The 26,646-nt window shown below is 31.4% G+C and overlaps 5 protein-coding genes across 6 annotated transcripts; 3 read left to right on the top strand and 2 right to left on the bottom strand.

The window, feature by feature from the left end:
* Window positions 1-1,159: 1,159 nt before the first annotated feature.
* LOC128391781 (uncharacterized) lies at window positions 1,160-2,134 on the bottom strand. Its single transcript, XM_053351729.1, has 3 exons — window positions 2,019-2,134; window positions 1,604-1,912; window positions 1,160-1,515 (listed from the first exon to the last, which is right to left on the bottom strand). Exons 1-3 carry the CDS (start codon window positions 2,083-2,085, stop codon window positions 1,175-1,177), a joined length of 717 nt encoding a protein of 238 aa, XP_053207704.1. The 5' UTR covers window positions 2,086-2,134; the 3' UTR covers window positions 1,160-1,174.
* A 2,136-nt stretch (window positions 2,135-4,270) lies between these two features.
* Window positions 4,271-5,330, bottom strand: LOC128391784 (uncharacterized). The gene is made up of 2 exons (XM_053351730.1): window positions 5,149-5,330; window positions 4,271-5,055 (listed from the first exon to the last, which is right to left on the bottom strand). Exons 1-2 carry the CDS (start codon window positions 5,224-5,226, stop codon window positions 4,762-4,764), a joined length of 372 nt encoding a protein of 123 aa, XP_053207705.1. The 5' UTR covers window positions 5,227-5,330; the 3' UTR covers window positions 4,271-4,761.
* A 3-nt stretch (window positions 5,331-5,333) lies between these two features.
* On the top strand, window positions 5,334-6,921 carry LOC128391776 (probable methyltransferase-like protein 15 homolog). The gene is made up of 2 exons (XM_053351723.1): window positions 5,334-5,604; window positions 5,745-6,921. The coding sequence occupies exons 1-2, from the start codon at window positions 5,413-5,415 to the stop codon at window positions 6,780-6,782; spliced, it is 1,230 nt and encodes a 409-aa protein (XP_053207698.1). The 5' UTR covers window positions 5,334-5,412; the 3' UTR covers window positions 6,783-6,921.
* A 144-nt stretch (window positions 6,922-7,065) lies between these two features.
* Window positions 7,066-10,836, top strand: LOC128391772 (serine/threonine-protein phosphatase 2A 56 kDa regulatory subunit gamma isoform-like). The gene has a single exon (XM_053351719.1). It carries the CDS (start codon window positions 7,239-7,241, stop codon window positions 8,868-8,870), a length of 1,632 nt encoding a protein of 543 aa, XP_053207694.1. The 5' UTR covers window positions 7,066-7,238; the 3' UTR covers window positions 8,871-10,836.
* A 603-nt stretch (window positions 10,837-11,439) lies between these two features.
* Window positions 11,440-25,860, top strand: LOC128391867 (MAP kinase-activating death domain protein-like). Of its 2 annotated transcripts, XM_053351820.1 has the most exons (13): window positions 11,440-12,607; window positions 12,828-12,975; window positions 16,543-16,833; window positions 16,918-17,457; window positions 17,523-17,874; window positions 17,979-19,226; window positions 19,290-19,401; window positions 19,617-20,397; window positions 20,483-21,314; window positions 21,442-21,548; window positions 23,969-23,977; window positions 25,228-25,300; window positions 25,554-25,860. In XM_053351820.1, the coding sequence occupies exons 1-13, from the start codon at window positions 11,820-11,822 to the stop codon at window positions 25,826-25,828; spliced, it is 5,556 nt and encodes a 1,851-aa protein (XP_053207795.1). In that variant the 5' UTR covers window positions 11,440-11,819; the 3' UTR covers window positions 25,829-25,860. The 2 variants fall into 2 exon arrangements, with proteins under 2 accessions (XP_053207795.1, XP_053207796.1); XM_053351821.1 differs by lacking the exon at window positions 23,969-23,977 and having other exon boundaries at window positions 11,441-12,607.
* Window positions 25,861-26,646: the final 786 nt, after the last annotated feature.

Raw genomic sequence — 26,646 nt, 5'->3', positions numbered from 1 at the left:
TATGTTAATCACTCTCGATATTTAATTCATACAATTATCTTTCTCCATCTTTTCTGTGAATTCAATTTTTTGTCACATCGACCACTTTGTCTTCCCTCCAATAATCATCAAAGCATAGAGAAAAAATATCACTGGAAACTGGTTATTGTTACCGAGAGAGAACTAATAAAAAAAGGAAATCAATTAAATTGTTAGAAAGTGAATTACAATCACAATTAACGAAAAGGCGAAAAAAAATTAAATGTAACATTAAAAGAGAAGAAAAAAAGTTTAATTAGAAAAAAAAAGAAAAATGAAACAAAAGAGATTAGGGATTTTTCTCTAATTACAGTACAATTGATCTGATTGTTTTTCTCCTCGAATTGTTAATTGTTCCGATTAACCAGTTAATCAACTATTCTAATTGTTGATTAGCTTTTCGCTTTGATTTATTGTCATTGCTATTTAAAGGTAAGTAATAATTTGTTCACTTTATTCACTTTAATTACTAATTAAATCCATAGATTTTAATACTTTCCCTTTTTTACTTTTCGTTCAATAATTAACTTAATTGCTCGAGGGTTAATTTAAACTAATTTAGTTACAATTAACTTTTACTTATCAATATAAATTATCATTTGGTATTTTTTATCCTTTGGATGGCTTTTGATTTTGGCAATTTATCAAAGTCAAAGTTTAATCAGAACACAATTAACATTGATTATCATTTCTAAGCATTTGATCAACAATCAAATTAAAATGAAAACCTGATCTTGTTGACGATTAATCATTTGCTTTATAATTACACAATTACAATTTAATTATGTAAAAAGATGATACAAACCAACCAGTTAGCTAATTATTTTCACTTTAATCAGTTGAGTCTTAATTGTTGATCGCTTTCCATTCAATCAACTGAACACAATCCAAACAAATTGAAACATTTTTTTCATCTCAAATGATCAAACACCAATACTATTTGTTATTAACCATCAACACAATCAACACAATCAAACAATTATTATCAATACTCGATAGTAATGGATGATAACATGATAACTTTCTAGAATAATCAATGAAGATTATCAATTGAATTCCTGAATGGGAAAGTAAAAGTTGTGAGGCGAATTGATTTTCATGCTTATTATTAATATTTTATTCCAGTTTTACATTTTCTCATAATAAGTTATTATTGTTAATCATAATTAACTTCCTGATTAAATATGGATAAGAAATTGAAAAGGTTTTCGAGAAAGTCGATAACATTTTCTTTGAGGGTATGCGATGGACTGAATCCAGGTAAGTCTACGTCGGCAAGAGCGTTTTTAATGATCTGATTAACAGCCTCTTCCAATGAAACGTTTGGATCTAATTCAGCTTTGGCAACCACAGCATCGGCCAAAGCGGCAAGATTATCACCAACTGACTTTTTGACGTCGCATTCTGGGCATTCAATGAGTTCAGGGGCGTTGAGAGCTTCAATAGCATTTCGGACAATTTGATCATGAATATCTTGGAGTTCGTCTTCTGATATTGCTAATAATTTAATTCAAATTGAAAGTTAATTGTTGATTAACAGGTCAGCATTTACATTTAATGTTTTAATCAACCATTTAGTACTTACATAGGAAGGGGACCTTTCCCAGGAAATGGAAGACAAGAATGTTAAGAGCTTCGGTGACGGACTTGGTTTCATCGAGTTCTTGAATTTGAAGTGATCGCATGAACGTTTCAAGAACTTGGACAATATTATCGTCTAACGAATAATCGGGATTCCAGCCTGGTAAAACACCAGCTTTTAAAGATTCGTCGACAAAGATTAGGACGTTTTTCTCGAGCGAAGCTGATCCATTCCAAGCGGGAATTTTTTCTTCAAACTTCTCGATCCAACCTTGGACAAAGTTGATGAAGATTTTGGCGAATGGATTTGATACTAATGGATTGAATCAAAGGAGCAATTAGTTATCGTTGAAAAGATTTTATAAGTTAGTTAATCACTGATAATCATTAAATATTAATAATTAGTAAATTGAGCTTACCTTTGATGGCTCTAGCGTTAATTGCTGAGACACAGAAAAGGGCGATCAAGACAAATGAAAGTTTCATTTTAATGGTCAACAAAAACACTCAATTAGTTAATCAGTTGAAAGGTAAAGACTTGAATGGATTAACTGCTCTAATTCAGAGACTTTTATATGCAATTAATTAGCTGATAGCGAAATTAAAATGAATTGAACTTTGATTTGCCAATTTCTGCAGAAATTGGAATCCACTTAATAAACAACGATCATAGTTAATTGTTATGATATTGTAATACTCTGGAACATTATCTTTGATTATTAGTAATTTTTGATTCTTTTTTAATTAATTTTCTTGGAAAGATAATTGATTGATTTTCCTATGATTCCTTGTAATTGTTAAACGTAATCATTTGGATATTTATTGTTAATTTAGATTATTTTCTTATTAATTGTTGAGCAATTTTGCAAGAGTCTTCAATGGACTGATTCTTGATAGTTGTCGTTTTTAATTGTGAATAAATTGTTGGGAATATAATGAGATTTTTTTAACTCAAACTTTAAAATTTTTCTTTATTTATTAATACAATTTGTTGATTAACTTGGATTTTGTTGCAATTTATTTTTAGAAATCAACAACTCAAATAAATAAACAAATAATTAGCTTGATTTTCATGTTAATTTAGTTTATCCTTGGAAATTGATTGTAACAATTTAATATGTTTTTCTCATTATTAATCTTTCCTTTGATTGTGGTATTACTATCAAATTAGATTGAGCAATTACGATGAGAATATTATTAATAGTTAATTGTGAGATTTTCGTGTTGATAATTAACTGGTGTTTTCGTCCTTATTGATTAATCCAATAATTCACAATTAAAGTTGATTGTAATCATCATGAAAGTTTCAACTGAAATTTGCTAAAAACTGGTTAGGTCAATGAGCTTTAATTTTGTGATTAATTTGATTGACAATGTTAACAATTAAGATGATCTTTATGGGTAATTGTTTGATTGACAATCGAAGCAAATTTTCAATTCATTTAAAGTTAATTAACTTTCGAATTATCAAAAAATAATTTCACCAATCAGTTGATTAACAGACATAATTGACAACCTTTCACAATTAGTTAAATCACTCAATAAGAATCAACAAAATTCAAACTCAAAAGTACAACAATTAAGTAATTGCTGGATAAAAGTCAATGGCTATTAATTAATTAATTTGAATGAAAGTATCACAATTAGTTGATTGATAGACGAAGTATATAAATTAGGATAATCAATTAGAATCAAATTTTCATCGTCAGAAATTGTAATCAAATCGTCAATCAGTAATACGATTTTAATTGTCAACTTGCTACTTTTTATTTCATAACAATTAGTGAACAATTTATTTGATTGTTTTTTGCTTCAAGACATTTTCACTTACAAATGTCAATGGTCATTTTGAACATATTACAAAATAACAATTTACTAATTGTTTGAATAACTGGTTTTACCATTGATAATGTTACTTAATTGTTGATAGATCTTTAAAAGTAGATTTCACTTTGATTTATTAATCAACTGAACAACCTCAACAATTTAAGTTCTCAGGCAATCAATGATGATCATGATTATGCTTTTTGATAAATTGTCATTAAGGAAAATACCTTTTTCTTTCATTTAGTTGATTGTTGATTAGTTTGTTATAAATAGAAATGTGATTGATATTATATTCACAATTAACTGATCAACATTTGCTAATCATTAAAGACCAATTTAACTATAATTAGTGGAATTGCTATCAAGTTAATCGTAGTTGGTGACTAAATCATTTTAATCACTTTCGTCTTTCCCCCTTGTTAACCTTTAATTTCAACGTTATAATTGTGTGATTATCCAACAATTAGCTCTAAATAATCAACAATTAATTGTTGATTATCTCCAGATTAATCATTGATTAATCTTCACAAAAATTACTTAATAATAAGCTCGTTAATCCCTCGATCCTACGTTGAAATAGTTAATCAATGATGGAGTCACAACAATTAAGATTGTGATTTAAAGGTGTAATCATCGTAAAACTGGATCAATTTAATTCTCAATATTGTTAATACTGATTAAATGGTTAATAGATTGACGTTATTTAGATTACATCAATGTGACAATCAATGGATAATATTAATTGTCAATAGGATTACCAAGAGTACGTAACAAAAATTGAACGAAATTAATGTTCATTGTAATCAATTGATTGTCTATTTAGATTAATCATGAGCCAAGTGAATTGATTGAAATTAAATTTGAGTTTATTATCAGTTGTAAACAGTGTTAACAATTAACCATCAATAATATTGAAACCTCAACTATTGAATTTAACACAATAATTGGATGACAGTTAATTAGACAATATAAATATAATATTAGAATGTACCATGTGGTTAATTCAATTGTTGAAAACAAGATGAAAATGTAACACAATTGAATTAGAAATGTTTGAAATCATCAACAATTTACGTTGATCAATTTTAGCTTTCAAATGACTTTGTTTTGTTTTCTTGCTGGTTAATTGTTGGTTCTGAATAAACCAAAGGTAATTTATGATGAAAGATAATCAATTGTTTGGCAAATGTAAACACTTAAAACATTGACAATCTTAGTTACGATTTTCCTTATTAATCCATAGATGTAAATGAGAAGATGGTCTTGTTAGATGGCACAGAGATTTAAATGATTATCGGTGTAATTTATTAGAGAGAGAGAGATATTGTTGTTGATCTATTTAACTTCATCTTCATTGACAAGCATATTCGGAATACCCTGTTTGATTGGAAATTTCCTTCCAGTCTCAGGGCAGACTAAATCTCCTTGGGTGATCTCAATCTCGAGAAGAGCATGATGAACTTTCCTCAGTAAATCCTCATTCTTTTCAATGTCAACCGGAACATCTTCTGGTAGGGTTACACCAAATTCCGAAGCAGTAGTACTTAGAACCTTCCAATCAACCTTAGGAATAACTCGGGTAATAAATTCACCATTATAATCAACATTTTCCGTTTTAAATTCATTTGCCTTTAAGAGAAACAAAAACAAAACAATAACAACATGAGAATCAAGGTGAGATTTTCACTGAATCAACAAAAGTAAAACATTTAAAATACTTACCACAATTTTCAATGGATAACCATTAGTTACTCCTTTCAAACATCGAGAGGTTAACATGTTATGAGTTAATAATTTCATTTTAATTCTTTGATTCGATTGATTAACAAACAATTAAAAAAGCAAAATGCAAAATTGAACCGAAACAAAATCTTTATGTTTTGATTTCTATTTCCAAACACATGGTTCTGCTTTTTATGCTCTTTATGCTTTTCTCTCGGCGGTTCAGTTGTTTGTTGTTCTTGTGGTTGGAAAGTTAATTTAATTATGACAACGTTTAAATTGTTCTCTAATTTATTTGGAGTAAATTGTTTATCTTTTAATTGTTTTCCACGAATTGGGAACCTTTCAACTTTATCTGGATTTAGATTTTATTCTAATCAATTAGCGAAAAGACCGTTTGACTTTGATGAAGATGAACAATCTTTTCCATGTCATGTTCCTATTATGTGTAATGAGGTGAGAGAATTTAATTAATTAATTAATTAACTTGGTGTTTTTATTGATCTGATTTGATTTGAATTTGATTTTGATTGCTTTATGGGAATGTGTAAATTATTTGGCCTTTAATTGTTTTAATTGTTTGTTTCTTTGTTCAGCTGGTTGAACTTTTTAATCCTCAAGATGGTCAATTGTTTATCGACATGACATTTGGAAGTGGTGGTCACTCTAAGGCTCTTCTTGCCTCCGGGAAGGATATTAAAATAATTGGAATGGATAGAGATCCGTTGGCTTATAAATATGCTCATAGATTGGCTGAGAAAACCAATGGACAAGTGATTCCGCTATTGGCTAAATTCAGTCAGCTGCCTGGTCTCTTGGATAAACATGGTATTCAGAAAGGATCAATTCAAGGGATTATCATGGATTTAGGAGCTTCTGCCATGCAAATGGCTGATCCTAGTAGAGGATTTTCCTTCAATTCTGAAGGTCCTCTTGACATGAGAATGGATGGAAAATATTGCAATGTGTCGATAACAGCTGATGATGTGATTAATTCACTTGATGTTAAAGATTTAACTAAAATATTTAAAATCTATGGATGTGAAAAATTGGCTGCTAAATATGCCAATGCCATAATTGATTGTCGTGTGATGATGAAAAGGATATCATCGACAATTGAATTAGCCAATTTAATTGATTCTCTTGCCTCTGGACATGTTATTGAGGATGTTGAAAGAGATCGAACCTCAGCTACCAGAGTTTTTCAAGGCTTACGAATTTTTGTCAATAACGAGCTAAATGAACTTAATTATGGCCTAAAGAAGATGAGAGATTATCTCTTTAGAGATGATAAAGTTACCCAATTGTACAAGAATAATCTTGACAATATGAAAGCCATAAAAGATGAAATTCGAGCATCAACATCGGGAAAATTAGCAGTTATCTCTTACAATCGGCTGGAAGATACATTAACTAAACGACATCTCCAAGGGACGGACATTGATAATCCACTGACCCATCAACCACCTCAACTTTTCAATTCGCGACTTCACAAACCAACCGATCAACAAATGGAACGAATTGTTTTTAAAAAATGGTTCTCATTATCTAAAATAGCTTCTAGTCAACAAGAAATTGAGCAAAAGTCTCTAACATATCCAGCTAAATTACGAGTTGCAATTAGAGTTTTATAATCAACAAACAAAAACAATCAAATCAAATAGAGACAATTAACTTTTTCCAACCATCAATGTAAATACAATCACAATTGTATCTCAACCTTAATGTATAAAAAAATAACAACAACAACAACAACATTTGTACCATACAAAATTGTCAAAGTTTCCAATTCAAATACAATTAGATAAAAAACAAATTACAATCGGTAACACAATTAAAATGTACACATGAAAAAAAATTAAAAATGAGAAAAACGAGCAAAAACTTAGTTAACAAAAGAATCACGAGATGGCGTTGATGCGAATTTCTGTTAGAAGATTGAAAAAAATTCACAAATAAACAATTTCAATTAAGGATAATCTCAATTGTATTAAACTGACGATTTTGTTTATTATTAAATGTTGAAAGTAATTGTTTTAAATTGAAAATAAATTGTTCCCTCTTTTATGTTAATCAGTTAATTGGTCGACATGGACACAAGTGATCCTAGTGAAATGTCGTCAAACCTTGATGGTTCCAATTGTATCTCCAATAATATTGTATCAACAAATGGTGTTAATAATAATAACAATGGAAACAGAAATGAAAATTGGAGAGGTGGTGTTGGTGATGATGATTCGAGTAATGAAACATTTACCAAAATGAACATTAGTGGTAATAGTTTTAACGGAACTGGTGGTCATGGTTTAAGCATAACCGGAGGAATTGGTAACTCAAATAATAATAACAATAACAGTGGTCATGGTGGTGTTGTTAATATGGCAATTGTGAGTGGCGGTAATGGTGATCGTAGCAATGAGCAGAGTTGTTCAAACGATATCAACTCTTACCACTGTGAAAGGTCAAATTTAAGCTTAACCGAAGTACCTCCAAGTGAACGTGAAGCTTTATTTATTGAGAAAATTCGTCAATGTTGTATCATTTACGATTTTACTGGTGATCCTTTGAACGATCTACAAGGAAAGGATAGTAAAAGAGCTGCTCTCACCGAGATGGTTTCTTATATTGATCTTGGTCATGGAGTAATAACCGAACCTCTTTATCCTGAGTTGATTAAAATGTTCACCATAAACTGTTTTCGGACTCTTCCTCCCTCATCTAATCCCAATGGAGCTGAATATGATCCAGAAGAAGATGAACCAACCCTTGAACCTTCATGGCCTCACCTTCAATTTGTTTATGAACTATTTCTCCGTTTATTGGAGAATCCGGAATTTTCTCATGTGACAGCGAAAAAGTATATCGACTCACGATTTGTATCAAAGTTATTAGACCTGTTTGACTCTGAAGATCCACGGGAAAGAGATTTCCTGAAAACTATTCTACATCGTATTTATTCCAAACTCTTAGGCCTTCGGGCTAATATTAGGAAACAGATAAACAATATTTTTTACAAATTCATCTACGAAACGGAGCGTCATAATGGAATAGCCGAGCAACTAGAGATCCTTGGAAGTATCATCAACGGATTTGCATTACCATTGAAAGAAGAGCATAAAACTTTCCTTCTAAAAGTATTAATGCCATTACACAAGGTTAAATCAGTTAGTGTTTATCATCCCCAGTTAGCCTATTGTGTGGTACAATTTCTCGAGAAAGATCCAGCTCTTGCCGAATATATAATTCATAGTCTACTTAAATTTTGGCCCAAAGTACATTCACCGAAAGAGGTTATGTTTTTAAGTGAAATGGAGGAGATACTCGATGTAATTGAACCACCCGAATTTCAGAAGATAATGTTACCACTTTTCCGTCAACTGGCTAAATGTATTTCATCAACCCACTTTCAAGTAGCCGAGAGAGCCTTATATTATTTTAACAACGAATACGTTATGTCCCTGATAGCAGATAATTTTGAAGTTATCTTACCGATTCTGTTTCCAGCTCTTTTTCAAAATTCTAAAACCCATTGGAATAAAACGATCCACGGATTAGTTTACAATGCGCTTAAACTTCTTACCGAAGTAAATCAAAAGCTATTCGATGAATGTGCTCAAAGATATCGAACTTCACTTCAAGATGATTCGGCGAAAGAGAAAGCAAGAGAAGAGGCTTGGAGACGAATTGAAACTTTAGCCAAACAAAATCCTGTTTGTATTTAAGAAAACTAAAAAAGAGAAACTATTTCATTGAACCAAATTTTCCCGGAACAACAAATGTAATAATATTAATCACACTTCGTATTTGAATGATGATAATGATGATAATCATCTTCATCAACATCGTGATACTGATAAACATCATGGTATAAATACCCTTTCTTCACAAAGAGAAACACAAATCAAATCAAAACAAATCACATCACACAAACATCACAAAGCAACTTTACTACTTCATTGACCAAATAAAAAAAACCAACTTTGATTATCATCGTTAATATTAATCAACTACAACAATGGTCAACCATACAACAATAACAATAACAATAACATCATCATCATGCATCATCATCTCTTAAGTTTCAATCTTAGTTAACTATTTTGAAAACTCCATAATTACAATATCACCATTAAGCTGGATCAATACTAATTATGGTTTAAATTGTGGCATCAGATGAAAAGGAAAACAACCCAAACCAATTGCTCTATTTGCAGTTAATTAATTGATGTTTCAATCAAGAAGAAAACTAAGTTTATTGAACACAATTAAATTTGTAAAGGGAAAGATCAATCGAGACGCTATTTTTGCCTCTTCTTATCAACATAACAGAATTAAATTTCCACTGGTTTTCTTACATCAGCAAGAAAAAAAAACTCATGATTTAACCATCAAATCAGAATTCAATTCAAGAGAAGGAAAAGTTTATGGTGATTATTATCACCATCATTTTAATGGCTACGGAAAGATAATTCAGTTACAATATGGAATGGACAAGAAAAGGGAATGAGAGGAAGATAATATGAGGACCATTTAAATGAAAACAATAACAAAGTGCAAGCAAATCACAGTCGCAATTGAATTCAATCAATATCAAAGAATCACAACAATTTAACTGGAAAACAAGAAAACAGTCAAATAACCAGAGTTATTTTATAATCTTTTTTTAATCTCAATCTAAATCTCTCTCCATCTATTTCTTTCTCCCCATATAATGTATACAGAAAAGCCCGATATCTCTTCTTCTTCTTCTTCTTCTTAATTACTAATCACTCTGTTAACATAATTGTTGACAATCTTTATGTTTTTCTCTTCAAGGATTCACCTTGATCAGATAATTATCTTTTTCTTAACCTTTCTTTCTTTCTCTCTTTCTATCTTTCTAATGATGATTTACAGACCATTTAAATTTCTCTGATCTTGGAAAGAAAATGTTATTAGTTATGTATAGATGTTTCCTCCTTCCATTTTTTACTCTTCTCCCTTTTCTTTATCATCTCCTCTCTCAATCTTCCCCTGAAATATCATCATCGCCATTATCACCATCATAATATTCATTAACCACAGTTAACTAATAAGTTGTTTCCTCTCTCTCTCTCTCTCTCGTTATAATGCTTAATGCTAATTCCACCACCACCACTACAACAACAACAACAACCACCACCATCATAAACACCATCAATTCAATTATTATCCTAGTTTTTTTTTCATCTTGTCAGTTTGTTGACATTTCAGATGCCAGAGTGAAAAACAAAACCATGAGAAGAAAAGTACTCAATGGATTAAGATTATCTTTAAATTATTCTTATCATCATCTTGAATCATGAATGATATAATTATGATAAGAATAATAATAAACAAAAACCCGCTACGGATAAAGTGTATTCTACTTCTAGACCAGCCAAACATGAAAATCCTCCCAAAATGTTAATCCCTTTTCTCACCCATTCACTCAAATCTTTTTTTGTGTATATTGTATAATAAGACAATTCAACTTATAATTACAACAAAACAATTGAGTCTAAAGTTAATTAACCCAATCCCCATTTTGCTAACACCACTAATCATGATTATCATCATTAATTAATACAATAGATGCCTTTAAATACACAACAGATTTGAATTATTGTTATGTTAAAATGATCAGATTTATTATTAAATCGAAACTTTTTTCCCCAGTTCTCAACTTAATCCAACTTTTTTTCTGTTTTTTTGCTCAGTAGATGATTAGATGATTCATTTAATTCTTATTACAATTAACTTGTTTCTTCACAATCTTGGTTGAAAAAAGAGCTCAAGGCTTGACAATTAGCCAACAATCATGATGAAAATCAAACTAATCTCTTTTTAATTCATTATTGAACAATTTCCTATTCTTAACTGTGTAATATATTCATTGTAATAATAAAGATATTAATTAAAGCGAAATTGTTTACACTCATTCAACAATTTACTTTTATCAAAGTGGTTAAAATAAACAAATTAAATCCATCTAAATTGATAATAAATTTTGGTTAACAATGAAACAATTAACTTAACAATTTATTAATCTATTACATGTCCAGAGTTAATAGAGACAAAAGTTATACGAAATGATTTATTTTTCTTAATTGTTGATTAGTTGAACGAAAAGAGAAACTTGTTGATATTGTTAATAGAATAATAAATAATTGAATTTCTGGTTAAATTGTTTCGAACCAGAAATTAACCAAATTAACCAGAAAATTTTTCGATTCCACTGGAAACTAATGCCATCTATTGATCCTTGATAAAATACAATTGAGGCTTCGCTTGATTTTTACCTTAACTGTTGTTCAATTTAATTCATCTGATCATGATTAGTGAATCTACAGATGGAGCCTTGTCAACCATGATGATAATATGATGATGATGATAAGTATTACAGTTAACTGATCATCACAATAAGTGTACATGTAAACGGATAGGATTTGATTTTCTTGCTTCCACCTAAACCGATTTTTGTATCCAAAGTGAATTATGTTTTATATTATTTATTAATTCCAACAATTAAATATGAGTAATTTTAATTTCTAATTGTTTTTTTATACATTTAATTGAGTCAATTTTGTTCTTTTCCTCTCTTTTTATTGATTGTGTACAATTCCCAATAGAAATTGTCAATTATCATTGGGAAATATGATTGAGATACAAATATGGTTGAAACTGTGAATAGTAAATATTTTTGTCCTCGACTCATTGATTATATTGTAATCGTTGGTGTTAAGAATCCTTCATCTCATGAATCGGTTAATATTCCTGAATTATTACGTCGATATCCTTTAGAAGATCATAAAGATTTTCCTTTACCATTGGATGTTGTCTTCTTCTGTCAACCGGAGGGCTGTCAATCGGTTGGTCATCGACGCCTTAACCTTCGTGAGACCAATTCATTTGTTTTCGCTCTTACCGAGAAAGACACTAATCGAGTTCGATATGGAAATTGTATCAACTTTTACCGAGCCATTGAATCGACCAAACCAACTACAACATCAAATCGTGACGGTGGAGGAGCAAATGAGGGTAAGGAAAAGATTAGTACCAAAAATGGTAGAGGAAGAGATGGAAATGATGATGAGGCCACTGATCGAAATGATGATGAAACAACAACAAGATACCAACAAGTCGATGATAAATGTAATAATGATGATGGAGATGAAGATGATGGTAATTCTAATCGAGGCCGTGACGGTGATGATACTGGTAGAAGGGCAAGTAAACAAGAGGGTAAAAGTGGCATCAGTGAATCGGAAAAATCGATTAAAGCCCGAAAACGACGTAAAAGTCAATCGTCTTATATCAATTCCCTGACGTCCATTTGTATTATAAGTCATCATCCGTTTTTCTCAACATTCAGGGATTGCCTTTTTATCGTGAAAAGATCAATTGAATATTGCAATGAAAGGCATTCTAAACAAAGAGCCACCTCAAAGTATTTCAAAAGGTAAGAATAACAATTTACCTTTGATTTAGATGAAAAGTTAATAATAATCAGCAACTAGTTAAAACACTTTGATTGTATTGACCAATCTCTCCCATTAGAATCCACATAAATCATCATAATCACTTTTGTTCAACTTTCCATTGTAGTTTTAACCTTTACCACCTTTTGTATTTTAATCATTTCAAACGCTAATTAAGTTAATTAATTTTATGCTAATCAGAGATTGGGTTTGGAACCTATTAACCTGTGGTATACCGGAAAATGTTGACCTTCCCCAGACCATTTTCAACGATCTGAAAGACATTGAGATGCTTTTACTCCGTTTCCTTTCAGCTCCAGTTCCAGTTCCTGGTAAAACAAAAGTAGAGGTAAGAAAAGCAATTAACTAATTGTAATGAAAAACATAAATATAAATGACAATATACTTGATGATAGATTGAAAAGTTTCATTGATTAAATCATGATAATAATATTAATAGTAAAACTTTGGGCTTATCATTATCAACATTTCAATATTATCAACTAATTTAATCCAGTGAATATTTAATTTATTGATTGTGAGTTAGATTTTTAATTAACATGATGAAATAGGAAGAAAAAAATTTGAATATATAATTAGTTTGAAAGTTATTATCAAATTTAATTACATAAATTAAGCTCTTGTTGTCAATTTTGGTTAATTTTGATGATATTAATACACTTTAATTTATGTTAACTGTCATACAAAATATTAACTAATCATATTATTTTTTCATCTGGTTAATCATAATCATCTACCATTAGTGTTTAAATCATGTTAATTTTCATGAATAAATTGTTACAAATGTTACTTGAAGGTATTAATGATATTTTGTATCATCTATTTGCTAAAATTAACCAACGTCAATTGTTAAATATATTGAGAGACATTTTATCAATCGGATGTTGATTGTAAATCTTGATTTAGTTGATCAAATTTAAATGATAACAATCAATTAAATGCATTGATGATGTTTTATTATCACTTTGATTCGTTTATTATATTTGAAGAATCAGTTGATTACAATCAATTGATTTTAATACTTTACTACAAAAAGAAAGGTATCATTTTTGATTGTTGAGAGCAATTGGAAAACTAAATCAACAATCAAATATCAGAATCAGAATCAGAATCAATGAAATTGTGTAAATAAATTGGAAAATATTTCATCTGAAATCAAAGATAAAATCAACAATTGTTAACGACAATCAATAAATTGTTAACAAATTGTCAATCAGATGAAAACATTTCACTTATTGAAAATGTTACCATTAGATTTACTTTCAACTAATTTATATTTATTGATTAAATTAACACTGATTAACTGTACCCTAGTTAATAATTTACATTTCATTTAAAATTGATTGTGTTATACTTTGAATAGTTAATCATTTGGATTAACCTGACAAATCAATATGATCATTAATGAAAAGCTTTTGTTTATTTGATGACTTTTCTTTGTTTATTGTTATTAGTTTATTACTTTTACGATATATACACATGTATATGATTAGATTGTGATATTGATTTGATTACAATTAAGGAGAGAATCAAATATAATACTGAGATTGCCTTAATTGTAATCAAACAAGTAGTTTGAATTACTTACGAGAATCAAGTTTATTGTTATCATAATGAAACCTTTCAAATGTAAATGATTAACAGAAAATCAAACTAAATCAACACAAATCATCGTAATCAAAATCAATATCAAATCTAAATAATAAGATAATATGTTGATTGTGATTAAGTATTCTAAACCATGAGTTAATTAATATCCTAATACTAATCAATCAAATCCCCTTGCAATTATCTATCAACTGATCAAATAGTCTCGATAGTTGATTAGATTAAATTTGAATATTAATTGATTACAATTTGTTTTAATCGTTTACAATAGCAAATATTATTGGTTCCCAATCAAGTTGATCATAATTTACCTTCATTTTAATTTTTATCTTTGATCAGTTAATTCAATTAACTTATTACTTTCTGGTCACTCATCATGATCACAACTCTATCATTATAATTGATTATCATTGAAATATATATATAATTATATCATCACCCTGGTGATGATAATTAGGATATTTATTGTTTCATCACAATCACCATGACCAGTTATCATCAAGAGTTAATCATTAATGGATCTTGATTCTTGATTAGATACAATAATTAACCTAATCAACTGTTTATCTTTCCACTAATGAGAACAGTTATTTAATTAAACTTTCACCAAGTATTAATTAAGATGAAATTGAGAATTGTAATTTTAAATTGAATGAAATTTCATCTTAATTCAGTTTAGAACCAGAATTTGAGATGAATCGATCTTCCCTGTTGAGAGATAACCAGGAAAGAAAAGATAACAAGAGGAAAAGAAAGAACCAGAATCATGAAGAAGATGAAGATGATAAAAGAAGTCGAAGAAAAAAAAATAGAATTCAGATCGATAATAAGAATATATGAGAATCTTTTCAACAGAAAAACTGGAAATCGAATTCATTATCAATATACTAATGGAAAATTCATCAGAAATTATCAACTATTTAATTCACTATTCAAATTGTTCAGATTAATGTATTAATATAAAGTAATGGAAAATAATAAAGTTTAATCAATTTAATTGTTACCAAAATGGTTGATGAAATTTCAATGGAACGAGAAAAAGTGAATCTAATTGAAAGTTAATGTTAAACAATCAACTAACAAACTCTGTTGGTGATTGTTTCATTCACTATTTTCAATTGAATTGAATGAACATGATCATAAACCAAGAATCATGATCCATGTTGATTACAATCAAGTACAATTTACCTTAGGTGGTTAAGTTATTATATCATCCCCATTGTTTTCATCTATTCCTCTGGATTTTATATTGGACAAATATCCAAAGGAAAACATTGAGTATATCATTCACATAGTGACAGATATATTACTTATCATCCTCATCATCATCTTCATTGGGGTTTTACTGACAAAAGATGAAAGAGAGAGAGAGAGAGAGAGAGATGATGATGATGATGAGAATGAAAATATTGGAGAAGAGAGAGAAAAAAATGAGAAAATAAAAGTAGGTCAAAGTGATGTTTCTATTCTGAAGGTGAAGAAAAAAACTCTATACAATGAATATTATCATGGAATCAGCTATACATGGAGTCGATAACAATGTTGGACATAAATTTTATCTTCTATGAGATGTTATTATATATTAATACTCTTAATGTTAGTTTATCAACTTTCCCTTGATTCCCTGTGTTCACCTTAGCAACAGGGATGGTAATTGTTGTGTATTAATAGTAATAATCATGGTAATAATTTAGTTTCATTCATTGCTCAATGATTCGTATACGCTTGATAATAGATGGTAAATGTAAAGAGAAACTCAATTATCTTTGTAATCTTTATTAACAGTTTTCGTTTATTTCTTACTGTTTATTATAAGTTCTGAAAATTGATTTTCCCTCAAATTGAAAGTTTCAATGATAAGATGATGATAATAATTGTATTGGTTAGAAAATCTAATTTACTCCTTGATTGCTTACTATTAATGGTTAACTTTGATTGTCCATTTTTTATTCTTCTCTCTTTTCTATTCCTTGTATTTATCTGTTGATTGTTGATTTAATCATTGATTTACAAATTGATGCTTTTTGTTGAATGTAAATTCGTGATGAACAAGAAAATTCAATGAATCGTTCAAAGATTCAGGTAATTTTGTTGATAATAATAACCATCAATTGCTATAGATAATTAACTGGGTGGGGATCATTTATTAGAATTAACAAATTATCATGATAATTACTTAAGGAATTAATCAATTTGATTAAGTAGCTGATAGAAAAAGGAAAATCTTTTGCTTTGATTTGATCATTTGATTGTGTGTTTTACTAATTTCTTTGTTAATTCTTGTTAGATGGAATTTCTTCCAAGGGAATTAATGAATCCCCTGGTTTTGGCTCTTCCTGATCATACAAGATTCTCTCTGGTTGATTTCCCATTACATTTACCGTTAGAATTGTTGGGCGTTGATACCTGCCTAAAGGTATTAACTTGTATCCTCCTGGAGCATAAGATTATCTTACAATCTCGTGATTACAATGCCTTGTCCATGAGTGTTATGGCTTTTGTTACTATGATTTATCCTCTTGAATATATGTTTCCTGTGATACCTTTACTACCTACATGCATGAAATCAGCTGAACAGGTAAGTCTTTCCATGTCCAGAGGGTGAAAAAAACATCCAACTCGATTATCCTTTTATAATTGAATCCATTTCTTTTCTGTTTAGTTACTTCTTGCTCCAACTCCATACATAATCGGTATCCCAGCGAGTTTTTTAATGTTCAAACGTAACTTTCGTCTACCTAACGATGTTTGGTTAGTTGATTTAGATTCTAATCGAGTGGTCAAACCTCCAGCCGCTGATGATCTTCCTCCGCTTCCCGAACCCGAGACAAGTATATTAGCCAATCATTTGAAACAAGCTCTACACTCAATGAGTATGTCACCTCAGCCCTTGAAGAACTTGGATCGTCTTCATCCTGATAATATGAATCCCGCCGAGAAAATGTCACCCTTCTCATCCTCACCCTCTTCAACCTCTTCTTCCCAACGAATCATTTTCGGTAATGATGTTGATTCAGTCGATGTTGCCACTCGAGTGGCTATGATCCGTTTCTTTAATTCATCTTCATTATTAGCTAATTTCACTGAACATACTCGAACTATTAAACTTTATCCGAGACCAGTTGTTGCCTTTCAAATTAACTCATTCCTCCAATCTCGACCTAAACCATCAGTCTTCCTGCAGAAATTTGTTCGAACTCAGGTCAGTATCTCGATTCTTATATTTTTCACTCATTTAATGTTCATTTTTGGTCTTTGTTTTTGTAGGCAGTTGAATATTTCGCTGAATGGGCTTTAAGTCCAAGTAACGTTGCCTTTTTAAGGGTACAAACGGGAGTTTATGATCCATCAATTGTCGGTGATAAATCAAAATGGTTTTGCCACCAATTAGATCCAATTGTTTTTCGATGTTGGTCTGATCCGAAAACTTTTCTGTTCAATGCATTTCGACGAGACTCATCAGCACCAAGTAAAGAAACGCAAAGTCCAAGTCCGTTGGTCGAAGGTACATCAGATGATAGTTCAACCGATTCTGATGGAAGTTCAAGTTCATCTTATTCATCTCTCAGCGATTTTGTCTCTGAAATGGTTAATAGCGATATCGACGGCAATAGACCAGGTAATTACATTCATATATCTTTTAAATGATAGTGATTAGAGTATAAAAGCTGATTCGATTTTTTCATTTCGATTGTTTTTTTCTCCTTGTTTTTTGATCTTAAGTTCATGTTGTTGATTCGTCTTCATCGGGTCAAATCTTTTGTGACCCTAAGTCAGTCTGTCATCCTCCGTTGACCTTGCAATTGCCCAGCTCTCGTCGTACAACTCCAACTCATGATACAGGTAAGGGAAGTCGACGATCACCTCCCGAAGAGGGTGGAATTGGTTCAGGACGGAGATCAGCTTCTTCATCTCCAGGTCGCTCATCATCAACAACAAGTAGCCAATCAATTGATGAAGATGATGAAGGTAATGATGATCGAGAAGATGGAGATGATGACGACGATGAGGCCAAGTCTATTGAGTTTACAGAGGAAAGTGAAGGAGGGGCAACTCTACGTTCAACTCCAACTACTTTAACACCTTCGTCTACAAGTAAATTAAATTTATCGCCTCAAGATCCACTTTTAGTCCATAGTTCAGTTTCACCTTCATCGATAATCTCACCTCAAGCACCTCAGTCAATTTCCGCTTCCCGTAGTCCCATTGAATCAGAATCATTTGGTAATCAAAAGCCTCCATCAGAGTTGAGCTCAACTTCCGGGATACAGTCTGATAAAACAGCAACAGGTACATCGTCAAGTGGCGGATCGAGTCAAAGTCGTAGCAATACACCACAACATCACCACAAGGTTGCCTTAGCTGATCATCGTCCTCTCTCAGCTGAACCCTCCCTTGAGAAAAATAACTCAGCAAGTTCATCGCCGACACTTAGTAGGACGATAAGTATATCCAGTGTTTTCAGTCGAACGGGTTCTTTGGCTCAACATACGAATAATAATAATCAAAGCTCGAGCGGCGGAGGTACAAGTTCATCACAGAATTTATCAAGTTCAACCTCACCCTCTTTCCTGGATAGATTTACCTCTGATTATAAAGAAGTTGCCTCGCTTGCTAGAGAGGCAAAAGCGGTCGCCGTGGGTGCGAGTAAAAGTGCTTTGGAAGCTACTAAAAAGGAAGTGGGAAATAAAAAGTTGCTCAAAAATCTTCAAGCCTTGGGTGGACCAGTTAAAGAACACACCAAAGATCTTTGGAGAAATAGTCAAGATCGAGGTGATGAAGGTCATTCGAGTTACGGGCGAGATTCTGATTCTACTTCGTCGGTCTCCTTAATTTCCAGCGTAAGTTCAGATTTCAATGGATTCGCTGATAAAACGTCCAACATGCTCTCAGGTCTATTTGGTTCAAAGGCCAGTGGGCTAGCGGAGAAAATGCAAGAAAAAGCCAAAGGTTTCGGTCCATTTCCCAAAGGTCAGTATTCGCCACCCAAATAGTCAACACCTATTTCTCATAACAATTAATCACAATTCACAGGTCGTAAAGGTCTAGTTGAACGGACATCTCTAATAAAGCACAGCAATAATAATAGACAGCGACGTCCCTCCGAGATGATATCCAAGCAAAGTGAATCAAGGTCAACCCATAGGTTAGTATACTATAAGAATTGACAATTAATCAATAATCAAGAACAACCTTGATTGTTTATCGATAGTCAGCTATCAATCTGTATAACCTTAATAATCAATTGAAGATTAATCATTTATTTGATTCTATTATTACTATATGACAAATGCATGAATGATTATCATTATTATTTAATGTTCGTCAATTTATATTGAATTTTGTTTATTTAATTGTCAGTGAGAATCAACAATTTCTTAAGGAGATGGTTAATTCAGTTCTTGAAGGTGAAGGAGTTGGTTGGTTGAAATTAACTCGAGTTAAAAAGTTAATGGAAGAGGAAAGTTACCGGAACCTCGTAGTTTCCGGGTTGAATAAAACTCTCGAGAGGAAAGTTGGTCCTGATGATCATATTGAGGATGTTTGTCTGAGTAAATCAGTTTGGAAAGGGATGTTAAAGTTAATCGGTGCCATGATCTATGGCCTGGAACAATCGTATATGCACAATGGCCTTGGAGGAATGGCTTCGGCATTTAGTGTACTTGAAATTGCGCATACACATTATTGGGCTAAAGAGACAACCGGAGATGAGAGTAAAGGTGAATCAAGTGTGGCCACAACCGCTTCCGTTAGTCAAAGTAGTTCACCTTTCGGTAGTGGTGATAATCTTAATAAACTTACCGTAAGTGGTACTGGTGATTTGGGTACACCTTCATCAGATATTAGTGGTACAGTTAAGATAACGGGTAATCTTGGGTCAGTTATTTCACCCGAGGCATCGGAGGCAAGTGATGAATCGTCAACTCTTGCTAATCAACAATTGGCAACAAATAAAGGGGCCACTTTGTCACGATTAACATCAATTGAATCCGAGGTTTCCGAAGCGGGCACTGAAACTATGGCCACAAGTTGTAATGCAAGTGAATCGGGATCTATGACCGTAAACCCAACTTATTACATTGGTCAACGATTGAATCAGTCGGTCTGTCGATCAACCTACTCAGACAGTGAACTTGATACGGTAAATTGAATCTCGAAAATTACAGAAAAGAAAATCAAACTCGAGAAAACTAATCTTTGTAATGTATTTGTTTTCATGTTTACAGGATCTTGGAAGACAATCTCGAGCTCCCAGTATTTGGAGTAGTAAAAGTAGTGTTAGTACCGGATTTCGGTACCATGGAGGTAACCTGATTGGGTCAACGGTTCCAACCTCTGATCCTCCTCGAACTTATCTTTTCCAAGGATTATTGGGAAAAGATAGGTCACCTTTATGGGATAAAATGCAATTCTGGGAAGACGCTTTTCTTGATGCAGTTTCTCAGGAGAGGGAATCAGTTGGAATGGATCAGGGTCCAGGGGAAATGATGGACAGATATCGATCACTTTCCGATATTGATAAGAAACGATTAGAACATGAAGAGGATCGTTTACTGTCTACTTTACTTTATAATCAAACCGCTTTCATGATCATGATGAATTCAGATCGAACTGAGATTAAAAGGAAAGTCCGTCGATTATTGGGTAAATGTCACATTGGTGTAATCTATTCAGATGAGGTGAACAGTTTACTTGAACAGATTGAAAATCTTCATGGTAACGATGTTGACCTTAAACCTTTGGCCAGTAGACAAATGCATCGGCAAACGTTTACAATTCACATGGGAACCGATACCTCAGGTGATATGTTATTCATGGAGGTTCGAGATGATGGTCTCATATTGAGAAGTATTAATGGAACGATAGTTGAACGCTGGTGGTACGAGCGATTGGTCAATATGACCTATTCTCCCAAGAACAAAGTTCTGTGCCTTTGGCGACGAAACGGAGGAATGACTCAATTACACAAATATCATACCAAAAAATGCAAAGAGCTTTATTATTGCATTAAAAATGCAATGGAAAGAGCTGCAGCTAAAGGAGCTGGTGCCTTACCTGGTAATAGATTAATTCATCACTAATCCAGATAGATTACCTCCTTCCCCCCTCTCTCTCTCATTCAACAAGAATAGAAAAAGAAAATGAAGAAAAAACAAATTCTAATAACCCTTTTCCTCTTTACCAGGAACGGAACTCGGCGGTGAGTTTCCGGTTCAGGATATGAAAACAGGCGAGGGAGGCTTGCTGCAAGTGTGTATGGAGGGAGTTGGACTCCTCTTTGCCTATAGCAAGGTATGTCAATCAGAACTTTCTTCTCGAATTGTAATTATTTCTGTTAATTTCGATCCCATGATTATAATCATTCATCTTGAAGAACAATATCTTAAAATTAGAACTCAACTTTACCAAAAGAAAGAAAAAATCTTATTATTATTAATTATTACAGAGAAAAAATAACAATGAAGAATAATTTTTTCTTCTTCTTCTTCTTTTAAAATAAAAGAACAAGAATATCATCATGATGATATAAATATTCAGAAGAGAAAATATATTTATGAATAGATGAACATGATAATTCTAACAAGTGAATGTTGAGAACTTTGTTTTTTTCTCTTGTTATGATTAAGTTATAAGGACGAAAATGTTCAAATCAAATTAGAAGGAAATTCGGTTGTTTGTTGAGAAAGAAGAAAGAAAAAGTTATTCTCTCAATGGAATCTTTTCGTTGGAATTATCATTTAAATCTAATTGTTTCATGTTCTCCATGAATTATCCATGAAAATTCAGCATTAGAATTCAGTATAAGGACCTACTCAAAAATCTCTTCTTTTTTTTCATATTCTCGAAACAAAGATCAACTAACAATTAGTTAATTACACAATTTGTAACTTTGGAAGGAGAAACAATTAAGTTAATAGAGTTTTGATGATTCGTCTCGAAATTAATTTCTTTTAATTTCCTTTCATTTGAGAATTCAACTGATTAACTAATTCACCATTCTACTGATAAGTAAATTGTCTCTTGATGATTAGTTGGTTTCGATCACAATTTAAATTCAGTTGATTAACTATGGAGCTTTTGTTTTATCCTCTTCAATTGATCTAATTGTATATGTTTACACTTTGATTGTAATTAATCCTCATTGACAATCACAATTACCTTTTTCCATCGTTTTCCCTCATTGATTAATTTAATTTTTCTTTCACAATCTAATCAATTAATCATCTGCACGAATAATAAAATCTTTATCCGGTTTAAAAGCGCAAGAACTTTTTCTGTTTACTGAGTGATTTCAATGGAAAAGAAAACACAATCGACACTTTCACTCGAAAAGAAAATTGATTATTATTATTATTATACAAATCGCTGTTAATTAAGCACTTTAATTAAAAGGAACAATCAAAATTCTAATATGTTTCTTTACCTTTGACACACCTTGTTTTTCATGTTCTATAAACAAAAAAGAAAATGAAAAGAAAACTTTATCGAAATGATTTCGAATCAAATTCCAAATGGAACTTTTTTCACCCTGATAATATAATTTTCTACTTTTTTTATGTTTCTATGGTTATGGCTCGTTCTCAATTCTCTATCTCTTATTTTCTCGTTTTATTGTTCGTCCTCTTTTCCATTTACCGTTATAATTTTTTTCGTTATTTCGAACTCTCTCTCTCTCTCTCTCTCTCTCTCTCTCTCTCTCTCTCTCTCTCTCTCTCTCTCTCTCTCTCTCATACAAATCTACAATTGAAGGATGATTATTACTCTGAATTCCTGCAAATCTTCATCTTCTTTTTCCAACCTTTCTCTCTGTCTATTTCTCTGTCTTCGTTCCATCTTCCAACCAAATTCCCTTTTCAAATTTGATTATTATAATAAATCTACTCTCTGCCTAGTATCACAATGCTACATGTAATACTAACTATTGAAAATCAATCACTTATGAGAAGATAATTAGCTAATTAATTTTAATTGTCAAGGTCAATTTTCGGTCAGTTTGGTCAAGGGTTGGTCATCTAACTCCAGCAAACTTTACCCTCCAAGTGAAGAGACTTTTGAGATGGTCCTAATCAACTAATTTCCCGCTCTTCCAATTTCTTCCTTTGCATTCCCTCTGAACAATTAAACCTTTAAATCAAGACAATCAACAAATAATTTGATTATAAACTCTTTTATATTAATATATGTTCAGTGGTCAAGTTTCAGGAGAAAAACAATTAACCGCAAACACTAATTTATAAAAAAAAATCCAACGGTCACCAATAAATGAACAACAATTAGTAGACAATTAAAATTAGATTTAGATTAATTAACAGTATAAAAGATTAACAACAATCAAACTTACCCAATGTGAATGTCGTATAATAATTCTGAGTTTTCTTTCTTTTCTCTCTTTCTCTTTACATCCCCTTCTCATCTCAACTTCATCATCATTTCCGTTTCCTGTTTCCTATTTAATTTTAATTTTCGTCTGCAATCCAATTAATTTCATCCCATTTATTTATATTCTTTCTCTTCAATTATCATGACCAATTATTATTCTTGTTCTTATTTTATTTCTACCTTCAATTCCTTGACCATTTCTCTTTCTCTCTCTCTCTCTCTTTCTTTCTTCTATCTCTATATACTGTCCACTCGAAACAAACCATCTTATCGGGTTGAATAAACGGGATAAATGATTCCGATTAATTGATCATCTTCCATCTCTAATCCAGGATTTTGAGGTATTATCCGTTAAACAACAAACAATTAACTTCATTAATGAAAACAAAACACTAAAATCCTTTTGCTTTTAATTTGTTTCGTTTTTTTCCCCACTCATTTAAATCACCACTTAATCACTTACACTAATTCACAATCAACTCATTATGTCCACTTATTTAATTCACAAATCCCACTATTTTTCGTAATTCTCATATGATTAATATTCTTAATCCCTTTTCCCGTATTAATCTTTAATCCCTTTCCTCTCTATTTTATATTATCATTTCAACTTTTTTATTTTCTTTTCACTTGAAAGTTTGATTGATTAAGACAATTAATTATGATGTGAATCTCCATCCATAACTATCTCTCTCTCTCTCTCATTTTCTGTAGTTAATTGTGACAATTAGTTGTAGTAGTTTTTTTATCTATGTAGTTAGTTCTGTATTGTGTTTGCTCTGATTTTCCTTTAATCTCCTTTGCCCTTCATCTTAATCATCTCGACGATCCTTTTCCACCCCAATGATAGTATTAATAGTAAATATCACTAGTGAATAGCATTAGATAATCGTAGTGTCCACTTCCACTGCCGCTTCGCCATTTTTTCTAATCCGCCTAATCCATTGTATCGAAAATATCGATTTTCCTTGACCATCTCCAAAGTTTAACTTCCTTAGAGAATATTCAGTAATTCATAATTTACTTTAATCTATTTTCTCTCTCACTCTCTCTTATCCATTATCATCTATTATCTTCCTTTCTCTAACTTTTTTTCACGAAATCACACTTATCCCCTTAATCTTAATCCGTCGCATTTACCTTAAGCCTTGTTGGATTTTTAATCTCTTTAATTTCACTCTTTTGTTTTTCTCTCTCTCTCTCTATTTTTTCATTTTCATTCAATTAAACTGCTCGTTGATTGTTCAATGCTTGTTACTTGTTATGTAATAATTAAGCCTGTTCTCTTTATCCTCTTAAGCTTTTCTCTAATCTCATTAATCTCTAATCCATAGTAAAACGTAAAGACTTTGACCATTTCCTGTTTGTTGTAAATTCTAATTTTATCCTTTTCCCCTTAATTCTGACCATTATCACTTTATCATTTTCTCAATATTAGTAACATATGATTGAAGTGAATCTTAATTGTGTTTTCCTTTGTTTTGCTTATTCGATTTTCTATTAATTTAATTGTTACTTTTCTTTTGGGTTTCTCTCTTTTTTCTCTCTCTCACTTTTTCGTTTTCGAATTTACCTGTTCAATTGGAATCAGTTCTTCGTGCGTCTGGAAAACATTCGCAAGTGCTTTACTCAAAAAGGAGGAATTTTCGTCCTTGAAGAATACAGTAAGTTCTAAATTAGATTATGCATCGAATTATATTCTCTTTGGTTATATTATTCTGTTCGAATTCAAACTCTTTCCCTTTGGTCAAGAGAAAAGAAAAATAATCAATTGATCAACCATCAAATTCTGTTTCTTATTCTGTATTGACCATCGAGAATCGTGACTTTGGTTCATTTTTTTTTCTCCATTATTCTAATGAACTTTTTTTTTGTTCTCATTTCTCTCTCTCTCTCTCTCTTTCTTTCTCATGATAGATCCAAAAACTCGTCAAATTATCCAACGTAAATATCGATCTCAAATGGCCGATCAAATATGTTATGCAGTTCTCTGTGTTTTCTCTTACATTGCTGCTGGTTTGGAACAGAAAAAATCTCAGCAACACCACCATGGATCATCTTCCGGACAAACACATCAAATTCCAGCATATCAACAACACCATGGAATAGGAATACGTCCAAGTTTACCGGTTGATCCAAAGGATTCTCTAGGTCGAGGTAGACGAGGATTTACTGGTCCACAGAAAAGATGATGATGAAAAGAAAAGAAAAAGAAAAAGAAAAATATACAGAATGAATATAAATACTACTAAGAATTATCATAAACTCTACTACAACCATGGGAATCACAATTTTCTAAATGTCAGATTGACTGATAGAAACTTCATCTCCACCTCATCACCTCTTCACCTGCATCACCAGCATCATCAATGTCTCATTATCATCATCAAATTAATTTATTCTGATCTATTCATGTGTAAACTAATCATGTAAATTACTCAGCCTCCCTCGCACATCCCACGACCTGCACCACCGCCGCCATCATGGTCCACCCACATCTCATCATCTTCTCATTAATTTAACCCAAATTATTATTTTTTTGCTCCAGAAAAGGAAAACCAAAAACTCTGTAACTTGAAACGATTAATCTGATTAATCCTTTCCAATCTGAATGTGCTACAGGTTAATTGTTCAATTCCCATGGTTGTATTACTTAATTCATATACATATAATTATCACTGTTTTTGTCTGATTGTGAACAAAACAAAAAACATTAAATGTTTGCTGGTAATCTCATTCCTCACCCCTGAACAGAGGCATTTCCTATTTCCGCTTTTTAATCACCGTTGGTGTTTAAAAGGTAAATCAGGAGATAAACATTGTAAATGTTTTCTTTCAGGTTAGCTGATCAATAGATGATTTAGATTGTTGATAGAAATGAGTATATTTTTGACGATAATTTAAACTAAAAACAGTGATGATTAAAAAGAGAAACAATTTATTAATAGATAATTTAGAAAAAAAAGTTTTCTCTTTCTCTTCTTTTAGATTGTCAATGTAAATTGTAAGT

Source organism: Panonychus citri, unplaced genomic scaffold, assembly GCF_014898815.1.
Source record: "Panonychus citri isolate SS breed McGregor unplaced genomic scaffold, ASM1489881v1 Contig00135, whole genome shotgun sequence".
Taxonomy (NCBI): domain Eukaryota; kingdom Metazoa; phylum Arthropoda; class Arachnida; order Trombidiformes; family Tetranychidae; genus Panonychus; species Panonychus citri.
Note: the sequence above shows the minus strand (reverse complement) of the source record. Positions and strands in the feature narration are given on the sequence as shown.